General features: G+C 44.3%; 1 protein-coding gene across 1 annotated transcript; it reads left to right on the top strand.

Annotated features, from left to right (window-relative positions):
- Nucleotides 1-1,178: 1,178 nt before the first annotated feature.
- On the top strand, nucleotides 1,179-6,949 carry hcrtr2 (hypocretin (orexin) receptor 2; the record flags this gene model as incomplete). Its single annotated transcript, XM_010773196.1, has 5 exons — nucleotides 1,179-1,428; nucleotides 5,324-5,439; nucleotides 5,545-5,765; nucleotides 5,895-6,016; nucleotides 6,792-6,949. Coding segments are annotated over 5 exons (867 nt in total), but the record flags the coding sequence as incomplete, so codon positions are not given.
- Between the last annotated feature and the right edge of the window lie 9,387 nt (nucleotides 6,950-16,336).

The raw sequence follows: 16,336 nt of genomic DNA, 5'->3' as shown, positions 1-16,336 counted from the left end.
TTTCATGGAGCTCACCCGGAAGGGGAGGGACTTCGCCACTCTATTCTTCCAGTTCTCCGTTTTCCTGTGTTGAAATCGACCAGCTGTGTAGGTCGGGGCGGGGCTTTTATACGCAAGTAGTGAAAACACTTCCGCGTAATCTGCTCTCGTGTATCCCATCCTCCCTTTCGTCTCCTCCCTCACCCCTCATCCCTCACCCCTCCTCGACTCCTCCGTGTGCTTTTCAAGTATTGGGACGTCCTTCAACATGGCTTGTCTTGATCGATTTCCGGGTCAAGTCCCGGAGGAGGGGAAGAGAGGAGTCGAGGAGGTGTATTGAGATTAACCTAAGGTCCCCTCATCTTTCTTTAGACCTTTTTTAAATGAAGGAAGTAAGTCATTAAAGGTCATTAAGTTCACCGTGACATCCTTGAGCTAAACATTTCAAAGAGATGGAGCTGACCGTTTATTTCCCACAGGACACAAACCAAACACCACGTACGTTCAACATGTAATGTTCAACTCTGCATTTCACAAATCCATTATTGAAATCTGGCTTAATCTGGTATGATTTTGCCATTCAAAGGTTCCTTGCGAGCAAGGCATGTGTGACAATTGTCTGTGACCCTTGCCTTTTCAGACTAACTAAACCCTTTCAAAGACAGTGGGGCTTCACAGTGCATTGATAACCAAAATGCCATCATCTTTCTTATATACAAGACTAGCTTAATGTGTGCTTGACTTCTACAGAGGTTCAATCATGTCATGCAAGTGCAGCAATTGTATTCACCGAATACAAGTAATTGCGATTTTGATTCACCTAAAATATTGAATGAAAACCTTTTTATAAAATAATTTCTCTTTATTGATAAATGTAACACCATTATGGTTACGCTGATACCACCATATTAAGCCAGATACATCATGCTGTATTGCAAACAACGTTACGAAGAACATACCGTTAAGGGTTCTCAAAATCTGTATTATGGGACTTGCAGACTTGAAAGATAAAAGGCAAAGCTGCACTTAAAGCAAATCTCTGGCAATTACATATTTGAATGTGTGTTTCTGATTAATGCATCATATTTCCAGTAACTTCCCCAAAGCACATCAAATTAAGGCAGAAATCTCATATGTCTCATTTGCAAACTATCATTTTAAAGTGACGTCTCTATCTAACTGGTTTTTCTTTTTCTTTTCTCCAGACCATCTCTGTTTCTGTATCAGTCCTAACACTGAGCTGCATTGCTCAGGACCGTTGGTATGCTATCTGCCACCCTCTGATGTTCAAGAGCACAGCCAAGAGGGCTCGCAAGAGTATTGTTGTCATCTGGGTTGTGTCGTGCATCATCATGATCCCTCAGGCTATAGTGATGGAGTGCAGCAGCCTTCTGCCAGAACTAACAAACAAGACCAGCCTGTTCACAGTGTGTGATGAACATTGGGGAGGTGAGTTTTCACAAATCCTCCTCAAACACTTGGAAATTGTGCCAAATTGCTCACTTGTTGCCAGAGCCATAAATTAATCTAAAACCAAATGAAAGACCAAAAGGACGACTCCCACTCACATTTTCTTTTTGTTTTTCAAAGCGATTCTTAAGAGAGCATTATTTGCTCCCTGTGCTGAAATAAATATACGTGTCTGACACCATTTAGCTGCCCTTTGATGCTTTAATTATAAGAGCAGAGCCCCGTTCACAGGGCAAATAGGGACTAATGAATTAGGATGGATGACTTTTGATGGAGTTCACATAATGAAGTCAGTTTGCATCGCTGATTTATGTACCCAAAGGAGGAAAGCCAAACAAAAAGAAAAAGCCTTTTAACCTCACCCTCATTAGAGGCAGGTTGATATGAAAATAATGAAACTTCCATGGCTTTCTTTATTGACACATGAAAGGGAAGGTCAATGAAACACTTAAATAAAACACTCCAACTATACCAATTAAAAAATATCTCAAGGCAAAGTTGAATGTTCTTTGTTGGAGAAAATAACAGAGTGCCCTGCAGGACTGTCAAACCTTTTCTTTGCACTTCTCCAATCGGTGTGCGAGGGGCTCTAGCAAGAGATAGAAAAGAGAGTGAAGGGCAGTATTTTCACCTTAAAACCAAAAACACAAGAGCAAACATCTAGGAATATGTTAAACAATGTTACTGTCTGTTGTACTGCAAGCTACACACATTAGGATGCACTTTTATTAGTAACCTGTTGTTACTTTCTATGACATTAGTCTGTTATTAGCTTTCTATATAAACCGGATTTCAGTGTTGAGCTGAGCTTTGCCGTCCAGCGAGAGATGCATGCCCCCATCGGAGAATGTTTACAAAACCATCAATAAATCAATGTTTTATTAAATGCAGCAGAAGTAACATTTATTTTATACGGTACTGGTTTGAGATTTGCAAGGTTTCCTTGATTAATCCATCACTATCTGTGAAGGTGTTGTTATTTGATCTTATTGATGGTTTTTAAGCATTATAGGTATTTATTTATGCAGTAGGTTTGTTCCAGGTGGCACATTCCCTTTGTCAGGTCAATCTTGATCAAGTTAAGTCTGTGATAACATCATTACATTTCTATCTCAGTTTTTAATGAAACGTTCTGACTGAAAGTGAAGAGGCCGGTATATTTCAGTATTCAACAGAAGTTAATATAATTCCAACTTGTTTCATTAATAAAGGGACCGTTGAGCCAAAATGGACCAATATATGTGCTAAGATATATTTATTTCATAGATCTCCCGAAGTCGTTAGATTATGCATTATTTTGCATATTCTATTTAATTTCACAGTCGAGTGAACATGACCAAATATCTGTTGTTAAACCAATTCACTCCTGTGTCTCCAGAGAGAAAGTGTGTTATTCTGAAGAAGTATGGTGTTTCATGGTGCATCCTGCATCATCTTTCTCCTTCAATTATTCAACTGTTACTCTACAATGAGTCATCCTCCTCTTGACTCCTGTTCTGTTCAGAGAAGGCAGCAACATGCGTCTTTTGTGATTATTATAAGTGGACCACACTCTTTATTTATGAACACACAAGTAATTACCATGAAAAGTCCTTGTTATTTGTGTTGCGCGCATAAAATCGCACACTTGCTACCCTCACATAAACCATACATTATCACAGAAACGTGCAAGAAATTATTTGCCTATACCATCTTCGTATTATGATGGTTGTATTTTCCCTGCCAAGCAGCGTTACGTGTGTATTATGTTAAGGTTTTTTAATTGGTAATACATTCAAATTGTAAAGATAGGGCCAACATATCAAAATATATTATTGACAAAGCTAGTGAATGAGTGCTTCCCCAGCCTATGCAGAGGTCTTCCCTTTACCTGAATTTGTTCTGATTGCTCGTATCTCAATGCATCTGTACACATTCACACCACCTAGAGTTGTCCACTTTTGGTCGGATTATAAAAGAAGCATGGCTTCTCTGAACAAGGCCTCAGTCACCTCCAAACTGCTTCTAATCGGCTGTAGGATCCAGTGTTTATTCAGGGCAGCTCACCTCCACTTTTTTACATTTTGCATAAATGACCTGCCAGACTACTGTTGCCAGTGTCCTGCTGTCTGTCTGATTAGCAAGCTTTCCTGCCTCAGTGCCTTTTTACGTTTAGCCTGATTTCACTGCCTGCCAGTTGACAAATGGTCTTCTGTTTAATGACTTTCGTATTACGTAAATGCCTTTAACTCAACCAACCATGTGACTGTGTCTACATCTTGCCCATGTTGCCAGCTACCAGACTTATGCCAGCGGGAGAGAAATGTATTCCCTCTTATCTTTGGCCACGGAAGTGTCAGTTTAAATTAAAGTGATATCACTGTATCAGCTAGAAGTGTTTTATGCAGATGTCATATTTTGTTATTGTCCAACAATGGTCGTGTACTGTATGTGCAAACATGACAGTGGGAGCTGCCTTTTTTTGTTCGTTAGATTTTAGTTAGAAGGTTTTCTTCTTATATGTTGATCCTCCATGCTTTGTATTTCTTCAAGAGCTCTTTAGTCTCATGGAGTTATCAATGTGTATTATAGGACTGACAAGTTTGCTCTCAGTTATTATTAAGTGATGCCTCAGATGAACCAACTGTCGGACTTGCTGGGGCTTTTTATCTTTCATCTTTACTCTTTAGTTTAAAACTAAGCTACTGACAGTCATACAGGTCTTAATAATCATACTACTGCTCTATGAAATGATATAGGACATATTGATGTGAAACACAGAGATAAGAGCTGTCTTTAACCGTCACTGTGAAATAGAGCACGCTTCTGGTGTGTGATTTTGACCTCAGAAGATAAAGTACATTTATTTCACACCTGAAATCGTCACACAGACAACGCCTGGTTGAGGTGAGGACATTGTCCTTGGTAGAGTCTCAAAAGTCCAGAACAAGTCATAGGAGACTGAAATGCCAAATGGAAAAAACTGGAAATAAAGTTTGATGCAAAAATAGAAAGATTTACCAAAGTAAAGCTGGTACCCTTATCACAAAGTTTCCAAGATACAATAAGATACATACTGACTTGTTGTCATCAAAGGGGCTTAAGGCATATCCAGCTGCCTGAAGCATTAAGAATGTTACGTATATATTTATTGTATATATACATGTCTGTGATTTATCTTTAATCTATAAGGCGGATGGTAAATCAGCACACACTTTATTTAAAAGACTTTGACCTGACAGAGTCAATGTGACTTCCTTTATCAATTTTTTATGAATATCATTTTACAATAAAGCTATGTTTAAATATGTCGAAATCGATGGACTTCACATTCAGAAATATGGAGGGATTTTGGGAGAGGTTTAACATTGAGAGCGTTTGAGCACATTTTAGAAAAGTTGTATCAAGATCTGCTTCATCTACTGAGTGTAAAAAGGAGAAAATTGACAATGAACTTCTCGTTTTATCCGTTTTTACCAGCTTTAAATATTATAAGCCCACCTGTTCAAACCGCAAAGTGCATTCAGAACTTGGAAAAACTGTCAAAAAATACTTCAGGAGAGGAAAATTGTGTTTGTGTAGGAGTTCTGTCCTGTATTTATTTATTTGAGGATTTACACCCAAGCTGCTCCAAATTAACCTATGAGGTATTGGTTATTTCCTTTTCTCTTGTAAGTGAAACATGAATTTTAAATCTGATTGAATATGACAGCTGAAGTTGTCATTTCTGAAGAAATGTCAGACGTATTGTGCAAAAAAAAAGACTGCTTATCTAGTTTGTTACATTTGTTAAAGATTGACAGGCATGGCAACAATTGAGGTTGTGAGTCCTCGCTAGTTCGCTCTCCAGAAAGTTTCCAATGTTATTAAGATGATGTTTTTCATCTTTCAACAGCTGAGGTCTACCCAAAGGTCTACCACACCTGTTTCTTCATCGTCACATACTTTGCACCCTTATGTCTTATGGTCTTGGCATACATCCAGATATGTCATAAGCTGTGGTGTCCACAGGTTAGCATTACAGAGATTTATTTGATTAATGTCGAAACATTAGTGAATTAGTTCTTCCAGGGCCAAGTTAACACCGCCTAATGTATGCACATATTAAATCAACAGATTCCTGGGAGCACATCAGTGCTTCAGAAGAAGTGGAGATCCATCCAGTGCTCAGCTTCGGCTCCGGCATCTGGAGAGCCCATGAGAGTGAGGACGAGCACGGTTTGTGCTGAGATCAAACAGGTGCGAGCCCGACGGAAGACGGCTCGCATGCTGATTGTGGTGCTCTTTGTTTTCGCCCTGTGCTACCTGCCAATCAGCGTGCTGAATGTCATGAAAAGGTAAAAATGATACAGTATATTTACTGGTGAAATGTTGCTTGTTTTCTGCAATTCAAAAAAGTTATTAAGAGTGTAACTAAAAGCATGCAAACCAGATCTTTAACTGATAAATTACTTCTTTACCTGCAGAGTCTTTGGGACTTTCAAAAAAACAAACGACAGAGAGACCGTGTACGCATGGTTCACTTTCTCCCATTGGCTCATATATGCTAACAGTGCAGCAAATCCCATCATCTACAATTTCCTCAGCGGTAAGTTTGTAACCTCCTCATCACTGACATCAGTTGTGTAGGTTTATTACTTCCCTCTAGTGGACAGTGTGCTAACAACATTACAGCTATTTGGTTTGAATTGTTCTCTGATAAGAAGTAATGTATATGCAAACATTAATCTCAGAAAAATATGCATTTATCACCCAAAAATCTAAAATGTATCGTTCTTTTTTACGGTGCAAGGGCAAATGCTCTACGGCAGCCCAAAACACTTATATTAGGAGAAACGCGCTGCACTTAAAAAACGATGCGAAACACAAATGTGCAAAAAGAAATGCGAATGAAGAAACATATTCACCAACTTCACAACACATGTGCAGCGTTTACCAAAAGCACTGCAAATAGCTGGAAAAAGCTTAAAACACAACCAGGGGACACTAAAAAGTGATGCACACAGCTGGGATCGGAGCACATGTATTTTACTTCGTTTTTCAACATTTTCAGCATTTTTATATTTGCAGTGTTTTTTTACTCGCAACATTCTGTTCCTGCACTGTTTTTTCCTGCGTTGCCCATATGTTGTCAAGTTGGTGAAGATGTTTTTTCATTTGCATGTGTTTTGTCACTTTTGTTAATTTATATTTGCATAGTTTCTGAGGCTGCAGCGCGCTTCTCTTAATGGAAATGTTTTGGGCCTCTGTACTTTTTTTCCTCAAAATAACAAATGCATTTCTAAAATGCCTTTTTTTTCATGCAAGGCCTACAAAACGATCAAACTGAATGGTTTCTGTTTGGATTTCATCTTTTTAACCAGGGAAGTTCCGCGGGGAGTTCAAGGCTGCTTTTTCGTGCAAGGGTCAAAATCGAGCGCAGAGGACGAGGCCCGTAGCGAGCACAGACAGCCGGAAGTCACTGTCAACGCAAGTCAACAACATGGACAATGTGTCACGCATATCAGATCAGATAGTGTAGTCTTGTGGTCCAGGTGAGAAGTTCTCCTGACTCATTCATCCTCAAGGCATATGTTGAATTGCTTGAACCTTGTTAAAAAAACAGACAGACACTTGAATGGGAAAGAATGCTTCACAAATGAATGTTTTGTGTTTGTTTCACAAGGACAATAAGGAGTTTCAGAGAACTGAGCAGTGCTTTCTGAAAGCTTCTCCCTTTGTTTACATAATGACAAACACAGTAAGGACAAGGCTATCATTTGTAATTCACGGAAAGGACACCATTTGAATGTTTAATATTTAAAAGTGCAATATGTATTGGTATTAGGTATTACAATATAGGGCTAGATGGTTATTATGCCCAGTAGGTGGAGTGAACATATTTCATTGACGACTTTGTCATTACCTCAAAACTACTCATATTCTGTTTATATTGTTAGTTCATTTTTAAATGTTTGAAGCAACATTATGGACATATCTTGCTCATTGCACCTTCAAAAACTCATCCCGAATGTTGTTTTTATAATAATTGCACATGGATAGTATTACAGGGTATATATTTATTTCATATTTATGTATTTATTGGTAGCCTCTTTTTTTTACAACATCGGCAGAGGAACTACTATAGAGATTAAATCTTTTAACTGAAAATAATTTGAATGAATGTTATGTCAAACATCTTAAACCTCCAAGATGATTCTGCATCTGTTCCTCATGAAGTATGCATTAACTTTTCCCAGTGGACCTCATTATTTCACTTTTCACACATATGTTTTGTTTTTTTACACCATCAAAAAGTGGACATTTGGGAGTTTCTAAAAAAAAGTTTGAAAAGAAAACAGTATTTTCAAAGTTTTCTTTGTAAATGCACTTAAATGCTTCTGTGGCTTCACAAAGAGATTCAGAGCCAGAGAGAAAAATAAGTATTTTGTATACTTATACAAAAACAACTCTTAAATATACACAACCAAGAACCGTCCTGAAGTGTGATTAAGATGTTCAGTGATAGACATCATTAACCATGTGCATTGACTAATGGCTACTAATCAAGCCTTGTCAACAAAAAAGCAACACATTAATTTTCTGCCATTAATGGTGATCTTTCACTGTCTCAAATACCATAGTAAATCTTGGTCTTCTCAATAACTACGACTGACCATCTTATTTTTTTATCACCTCGAGGCCCAGTACACATAGTCTTACCTGCCCCGGTAATGAGGCAGTAAAAATACATTTTATTTTATATCTCCAGATATTATTATTTACAGTATATGCTGAAGAACCAGCACCTTACCGTGGTAGAGAGGCTTGTGTGCCCTGATGAACCTGGGGGCTGTGTTGTCTGGAACCTTGTGTTCCTGGTAGGGTCTCCCATGGCAAATTGGTCTCAGGCAAGGGGCCAGACTAAGATTGGTTCAAAAGACCTCATGAAAGACGACACAGGAAGTGAGGATACCCGGCCCGGAGGAAGCCCGGGGTCCCCTTCTGGAGCCAGGCCCAGAAGGAGGACTCGTCGGCGAGCCTCTGGTGGCCGGGCTTACCACGGAGCTTCTCCCTCCGGGCACAGCCCGAAAAGGCAACGTGGGCAACACCTCCACTTCTCCGTCCCGCGGGCCCACCACCTACGGGAAACAGGGGTCGGGTGCGCTGCCAGAAGGGTGGCAGTGAAAGCAGAGGGTCTCGACGGACCAGACCCGGGTGATAGAAGCTGGCTTTGGGGACGTGGAATGTCACCTCTCTGGGGGGGAAGGAGCCGGAGCTTGTGCGGGAGGTGGAGCGTTACCAGTTGGATCTGGTTGGGCTCACCTCTACGCACAGCGTCGGCTCTGGAACCTTACTTCTGGATAAGGGTTGGACTCTATTCTTCTCCGGAGTTGCTCAAGGTGTGAGGCGCCGGGCGGGTGTGGGGATACTCACAAGCCCCCGGTTGGGTGCTTCGTAGTTGGAGTTTACCCCAGTGGACGAGAGGGTCGCCTCCCTACGCCTGCGGGTTATGGGCGGGAAAACTCTGACTGTTGTGTGTGCTTATACACCCAACAGCAGTTCAGAGTATACGGCCTTCTTGGAGACCCTGGAAAGAGTCCTGTATGGGGCTCCTGAAGGGGACTCTTTAATCTTGCTGGGAGACTTCAACGCACATGTGGGCAATGATGGAGACACTTGGAGGGGCGTGATTGGGAGGAACGGCCCCCCTGATCTGAACCGGAGTGGTGGTTTGTTACTGGACTTCTGTGCTAGTCATGGATTGGCCATAACAAACACCATGTTCGAACATAAGGATGCTCATAAGTGTACGTGGTACCAGAGCACCCTAGACAGAAGGTCCATGATCGATTTCGTTATCGTATCATCGGACCTAAGGCCGTATGTTTTGGACACTCGGGTAAAGAGAGGGGCGGAGTTGTCAACTGATCACCATCTGGTGGTGAGTTGGGTCGAGTGGCGGGGGAAGCCTCTGGACAGACCTGGTAAGCCCAAATGTGTAGTTCGAGTGAACTGGGAACGTCTGGAGGAGGCCCAAGTTCAGGAGGCCTTTCAACTCACACCTCCGGCGGAGCTTTTTGGGCATTCCTGTGGAGGCTGGGACATTGACCAGAGTGGCGGTGTTCAAAGCCTCTATTGCCGAAGCTGCGGCGGGGAGCTGTGATCTCAAGGTCTTAGGCGCCTCAAGGGGCGGTAACCCTCGAACCTCCTGGTGGACACTGGTGGTCAGAGAAGCCGTCCGACTGAAGAAGGAGGCCTTCAGGGATTTGTTATCCCGGGGGACTCCCGAAGCAGTTGCAAGGTACCGACAGGCCCGAAGGGCAGCAGCCTCAGCCGTGGCCGAGGCAAAGCAGCGGGTGCCTGCGTGGGGGTGTGGAGGGGTGATTTTGTTATGTGTGTTTTTTTTTTTTTATCTGTTGATGATGGTGTTGTGTTTTTGTGGTTTTTGTTGTATGTCGTTTGTTGACTGTGGTTTTTGAGTTTTTTTGTGGTTAGGATTGGTCTTTTTTTGTGTTGGGTGATGTTTTTGGTTGATGAAGTACTGATTTTTTTTTTTGGGTTTTGTAGAGGTGTTGGATTTTTGGGGGATTTGGTTTTCCTGATGGGGGTTTTATTATGTTTTTTATATTGAGTCTTTTTTTGGAGATTTTTGGGTTGTGTCTTGAGGGCCTTTTTGTGGGTGGCTTGTTATTGTGAGTTGGAGGGTTTTAGGTGGTGGGAGGGGATTTTTTTTTTTTTTTTTGTTGTAATGGTTATTGGACTGTTTTGGTTGGGTTTTACGGATGCGTGTTTGGGGTGATCTATGGTTGATGTGTGAAGGTGGTTTTGTGTTTCTATTTGGTGATGGTGTTGGAATTTGTTTGTTATGAGTTTAGATTTTGGGTAGTGGTTGATACATTTCTGGTGATGGTAGGATTTTTTGTTGATGTTGAGTGTGTATTTGATTTATGTTTGTCATTGTTGTTTTTTGTTTTGTGTTATAGTTTGGGGGTTGTGAATATGTATATGTTCTGTTGTTCTGGAGATAGATCATGTGGAAATAAAGACTTTCTCTCGCCGTCCGGTCAAATTTGGTCCATGGAAAACTGTTCGCTGTCACGTCGTGTCAGCAGGTTGGAGAGAGGCGGGAACATCCGAAGCTGTGTACAGTAAGGGGACGGGGACGTTGTGGATCGCTTTGTCAACGTGAGTGAGGTTTAGGTGCGTTGGATGATGGGGACACTTTGTGTGGAGGAGATGTCGCTGGAATTCGCGCGACAACTCCTGCTCTCTGGATGTTTGAGGGAGGCAGCGCTGGAGTATGACGGGGGGGTGGGTTCGACAGCCGAATTGTCTCTCCGGTGTGGGGAGGTCTACTGAGGATCTGCAAACATTACTTGCGTATCTAGTGATTCAAATGCCCCTGGTGGTGGGATAGATCTCGCCTCTAAATGTCTGTAAGTGGCTCTGGGTTCTGAGAATCGTGTGTTTTTGGTATTATGTGATTGACTACTGTTCTTTCGATTATCATTACGTTTGTTTAGTTGAATAATCCAGAAACGTAGTTATCGAAGAAGTGGGTCAAGATCGGGTTTGTGGTTTGTGTGGTTTTCCCCTTTTTTAAGAAAGGGGATCTGTAGGGTGGGTGTGCATGATATTGATCAGAGGTCTTTTCACATATTTCTATCTCGCGTCTTCGCGCCGGGCTATATATAGTGTTACTCTCTTGGGTTGGTACTCGTATGATTTTAGTAGGTCTAAGGCTCGGTTCTTGTCGTTCCTCAGATTTGAAGAGTGTTAATCCAATGCGGTTTCCGTCTCTGGTTCGTGGATACAACGGAATCTAAGTCTTTCTTCTCTTTTGCAAGGATCCCTGGTATGTTGGGCCTGGGAGTATCGCGTATGTTTAGCAGGTCTCAGTGTGTTTTTGGTGATTGAGAGAAGGGTATTAGAGACCGGTGGTTTCCCAGGTAGTCACTAGTTGGGATGGTGATCGTGCTGGAGTTTTATGGGGGTGTCGAGGGTGAGGTTCTCTTTATCCAGGCACATCTCTGTCGTCTTAACTCCAGTGAGGCGAGAGCTGTGTCCTGGTGTGTTCTTTTATTTTTCTTTCTGGCAGTTATAAATCGTGACCCTGTAGTCTATGGAGGGGGTTTGGCGCTCTGCAATGGTCTTGCTGCTTCTGTCGTTACTTCCTTTTTTCTCTGTGTTGGTTATTTGTAATGTATACAGTGGTAGTCGGGAATTTTGAGTGGCTAGTCGTATGGTGGGGAGGGTGGTCTGCATACTGTTTCGGTGGGACTAAGATTTGCTAGCCACTGCTTTTTGCAGATGAGAGATTGGTAGGTTTGATTGGCGTCCAGTCTGTTCTTGCGATCGCGTGTCAGACGCTACTCGGGACTGGAGTCGGTTCGCATATTTGCTCGATTGTGGGAGCTGCTGTGTTATTGAGGGATCGAGCGGTCCTCCGATGCTGGATTGGTCTCGTGTGATGGGTTCTATGTCTGGGAATTTCTGATTGGAAGTGTCCACTCCAAGGTGAGTCCTACCCAGTGAAGGAGTTCAAGGTATCTTGGTGGTGTGGTCTTCGGGTGAGGGATACAATGGTGTCTGTTGATGGAGTGGTTGCGGTTTTTTGAGATAATCGGGCAGCGGGGAGCGGTTCTGCAGTCTGTCTTTAACCGCGACGTTTGTGTCGAATATTAGGGAGCTTGAGCCAGAAGCATAAAGCTCTCTGGGTGTTGGGCTTCGCGCTGCCATGTTTTCTGTTCCTACGCTGGAGACCTTTTATGTCATGAAGAGGTCTATAGATGTGCCGAGGTTTTGTTTGGTCTGAAGAACGAGATCGCGGGTACAACGGCTGGCTGAGTGGGTTTTCTCCGCAGGCTGTGCTGGGTGCTCTCGCTTGTAGGGTATATTGGCTGATGATGTTTCGTCATCCCGGTGAGGGACTCAGAGTTGACCGGCTTCCTCCTTCGCGTCGAAAGGGAGCCAGTTGAGGTGGTTCGGAGTCTACTGCTAGTTAGATGTTTTTCTTCACTCTGGCGCGCTTGTCTTCTTGAGGAGGGTGTCAGGCAGCGTGTCCTAGTGGAATGAGAGCGGACCAAGGAGGGAGTTAGGAGCCTAGGTTGATGCCAGGTGGAGGGAGGGGTTTGATATATCTCTTCAGCTTGGCCTGGGAGTCTGTCTCGTGTGTGAATACTCCCGCGAGTGCAGACAGTGCTTGTTTGATGTTGGTCCTAGGTATATATAAGAGAAGTAGAGTGTGGGGTCTCTCTGCTGGATACTGCTACCTTCCTGGCGTAGATGGGGGGAGGGGTGGGGGGGTGGGTTGGTAGCTTAGAGGTGGGGTGGGGGGGGGGGGGGATCACACCGTATCCCATCTGATGTAAGCGGAGGTAGCAGTATCCAGCAGGAGTAGCACCCATCTGTCGTTCCGCGTGGCCACATTCAATCCAGCTCTGATCTGGTGGTTTTTGATATCCAAGCTGTTAATCGCGCAGGCCAGCGTAAGATGTGTTTTCTTATTGATGTAATCCCTCCCACCTGGTCCTAGGTTACTATCTGCCTTTGGTCTCTCCCAGGTCTGCTGGACTGTGCCACGCTCGCGTTTTGATTTTATCTTTTTTTTTGAGGTTTTGGTATTACTGTTGATTTTTTTTTTCGCCCTATTTTGTGTTTATGTGACTTGCCTTGGTGATTCGATGTGTGTTATCTGGGTAGTGATTATGTGTTTGGGATGTTGTTTTTTTTGATGTTATTTTATAGTTGTTTGTATTTGTTTTTGATTGTTCTTGTTCTTTTGTTGTGGATATTTTTTTTTGGTGGGTGGGATAATTGGTTCTGTTTCATAGGTTGCCTATTGGATGGAGCACCTCCCCTAGAGGAGTTGTAGGTCGCCAAGGTGGGCATCCATGTTTGGTAACTAGGGCTCTCGAACACCTACAGATCGTGGCTTCCTTTCGATCTTGCTGAATTGAGGAGGTGGATTCATACTTTCTGGAGTGTACTTCGTGCGCGTCGCGGGTCTTGTTGGATGAGGAGTTGCCTGTAACGTGTCTCACCGTGATGGTATCCCTGAAGGAGACACCAGCGCACCGCGTGCGGGATGATAAATATATCCTGCATCTTCGTGGTGTGTGTTGAGGGCTGTAATTCCCTGCTGGTTCAGGAAGGCTCGTTCTCGTTCGTGCGATGAGCGAGTCCTCTGAGTGGACGCTGATGTGTGATGGGGAGTTGAGTAGTGTAATCGAATAAGGAGTGGCGGCGTTTAGACTAGAGTGGTCTGTATGATCCTTCTGGTGGGGCTGGGCGTCGCTCTTTTCGTCACATAGTTCGTGCCTTGTGGTATATAAAGTAGTGAGTATGTAATTGATTTTGAAGATTATGTATAGAAGGTGATTAGAATGATGTGTTTTGTGTGGAATGTGTGGTGGATGGTTTTGGGTTGTGTGGTGGGGGTGTTAGAGAGGGAGGTAAATGTTTGTATTGATGGAGGTGAATAATATATAAACTTTATTTTCGTTTTTGTGTGTCTGTAGGTGTTCGTGTCTGCTTTGTGTGTTTAGTACCGCTGTTTCTCCTGTGCGTTTGTTTCTGATCTGTTTGCGATACCCATTCTCACTGTCCAGTTGTTTCCCATTGTCAGTCTCGTGGAGATATCCAAAGACCCTAAGGTACGTTAGATCTCCTTCACTGTTGGGGGTATGGACTTCATCTTTGTAGTGTGTTCGATTCTCTCCGTTTCCTGCTGAGAACGTATGGCGGCGAGATGTGTTGGATGTTTTTTGGGTTGTGGTGTGGATTTTTGTGTGTCTTTGTCATCCATCATATCAGACGAGTGTTGCGTTTGGCCGAGCGTTGTTCTCCTTGCCTCGGTTGCTGATATCTGGTGTATTCCAGGGTTGAGTTGCTGATATTATGTGTGGGTTGGTCTGCAGACCTGATGTGACGCTTCATCAGAACCTACATCATCTGTCATAATGCTGCGTTATGTGTGTAATGTCTTGGAGTTCCAGGTTGCCTGATATATGCTAGGACCCCGCTCCCCTTATGATCTACGCGCTGCGATGAGGCCGAGTTATATGTCTCATATTACCAACGAGGGGATTCGGTGACAAAGTCTGTGCGCGCGAGCTGCGAGTTGAGGCCAACCCTGCGAGGGCGCGGAGAAGGCCGAGGTTTACTGTGTTCCGAGGATTTCTTTGGACATCTATGCTCTGTCTGCGTATATGAGGGATCGAGAGTTGGTTATGTGTCTCTCTGTTCTAGTTGTAGGATACCCGCTCCGTCTTATCCCCGCATAGCTCGCGCAGCTGCCGTCCGCGCAGTGTAACTCCCTGGAACCGGTCATACGCCTTCTCCATAGTTGTACACAACGACATGGTTGTAGGAGCGTGGATAATGCGTATACTGTCCCAGGCGCCCCTCACCATGGGGTTCCTTGTCGAATGTTAGATGTATATAGAAGCTGATCCGTTGTTCCACGCCAGGACGGAATCCGCATTGTTCCGTCTTCCAATCTGAGGTTCGACAATCGCCTGACCCTCCTTTCGAGACCTCAGGTTGCCCGGGGAGGCTGGAGTAGTGGGATGCCTCTGTTAATGCACACACCCCTCTGATCCCCCTTTTTAAAAAGTGGGAAGCCACCCCCCGGTCTGGCCACTCCTTCGGTACTGTTTTCTGATTCAACGCAACGTTGATGAGGACGTTGTCAACCGATGACAGTCCCTCAACCCAGAGCCTTCAGCATTTCTGGGCGGATCTCAGTCCCACCCCCGGGGCGTTTGTCACTGGTGAAGTTGTTTGGACGACCTCAGTGACCTCCCCCGGGAGAGGTTGGTGTCGATCCCCGTCATACTCCAGCTCTGTCCTCTAACATAGAGCGGATGTTGTCGGGGTTCAGGGTTCCTCAAAGTGCTCCTTCCAACGCCCTAACACTCCATCAGTTGAGGTGTCCACAAACGTCCCGTCCTTACTGTACACAGCTTGGATGGTTCCTGACTCCCCTGCTGAGGGTCGGACAGTTTTCCAGGACAACTTTGGTGCCGCCCGGAAGTCTTGTTGTCGCATGTGCTTCTGCCGATATAAGACTTGTCTCCCCATCCACTCCGCTTGTTTTGTTTGCTGTTGCTCGGCCTACGGTCTTGAGACTGATGCTCTTCTGGGTTGGGGGCCTGTCGGTGGGTGTACTATGCAACTGCCATCGAAGTCACCCCCTGGGGTATTCCTCTTTCCTCGTGATGAGGCCTGCCTGCTTCTTCGAGCTGGACGGACTGTCTCTATTTTGCTGGATCGTCTCCGGTGGTTGCCACAGGTAGTGTTCGAGGTTCCGTTAGCCGCCCTCTCTGTGATGGGCACCTAGATCCTTGGAGAGACCATCTATGCTCTCGTCTCGCCTGTGCTGTTTGTGGGTGCCTCTGGGCGAAGTAGAGAGGCTTTGATTACACCGTACCACTCTGGCTTTCAATATGTTCCCACAACTCCATCAGGAATGCCCGAAAAGGCTCCGCTCTGAGTTGAAGTGCCTCCTGAACTTTGGGTTGATCCTCCTCGCGATTGACGTTTGGCGCGTAGTTCACCCTGATACTTCATGGCGTTTGGGTGCGTAGGGGAGTGGGTGCTGTTGTGTTTCTGGGGGTTATCAATGTCTGTGAGTCCAGAGTGGTGGCTCCGCCCGGTGGTCCGCTGCTCTGAGCCCAATAGCTTGTGTCTAATCTGAGCGCAGATGGGGGAGCAGGTGACGACCTCCGGCCCCTCTCTGGTTTACCCGATGTGTCCAAAAGCGATAAACGTGTGGCCTGTCAGTTGCGCGTGGGAGTGATACTGTAACGAATCGATTCATGGACCTCTCTTCTAGATGTTTTTGTGCTTCTGGTACCACGTACATCGTGTATGAGTTCAACTGTCCTATTATTGTTCGAGTACATGATTTTTGATTGTTTCG

The sequence above is a fragment of the Notothenia coriiceps genome, unplaced genomic scaffold (genome assembly GCF_000735185.1).
Source record: "Notothenia coriiceps isolate Sejong01 unplaced genomic scaffold, NC01 NC01_scaffold00012147, whole genome shotgun sequence".
In the NCBI taxonomy this organism is placed as follows: domain Eukaryota; kingdom Metazoa; phylum Chordata; class Actinopteri; order Perciformes; family Nototheniidae; genus Notothenia; species Notothenia coriiceps.
Note: the sequence above shows the minus strand (reverse complement) of the source record. Positions and strands in the feature narration are given on the sequence as shown.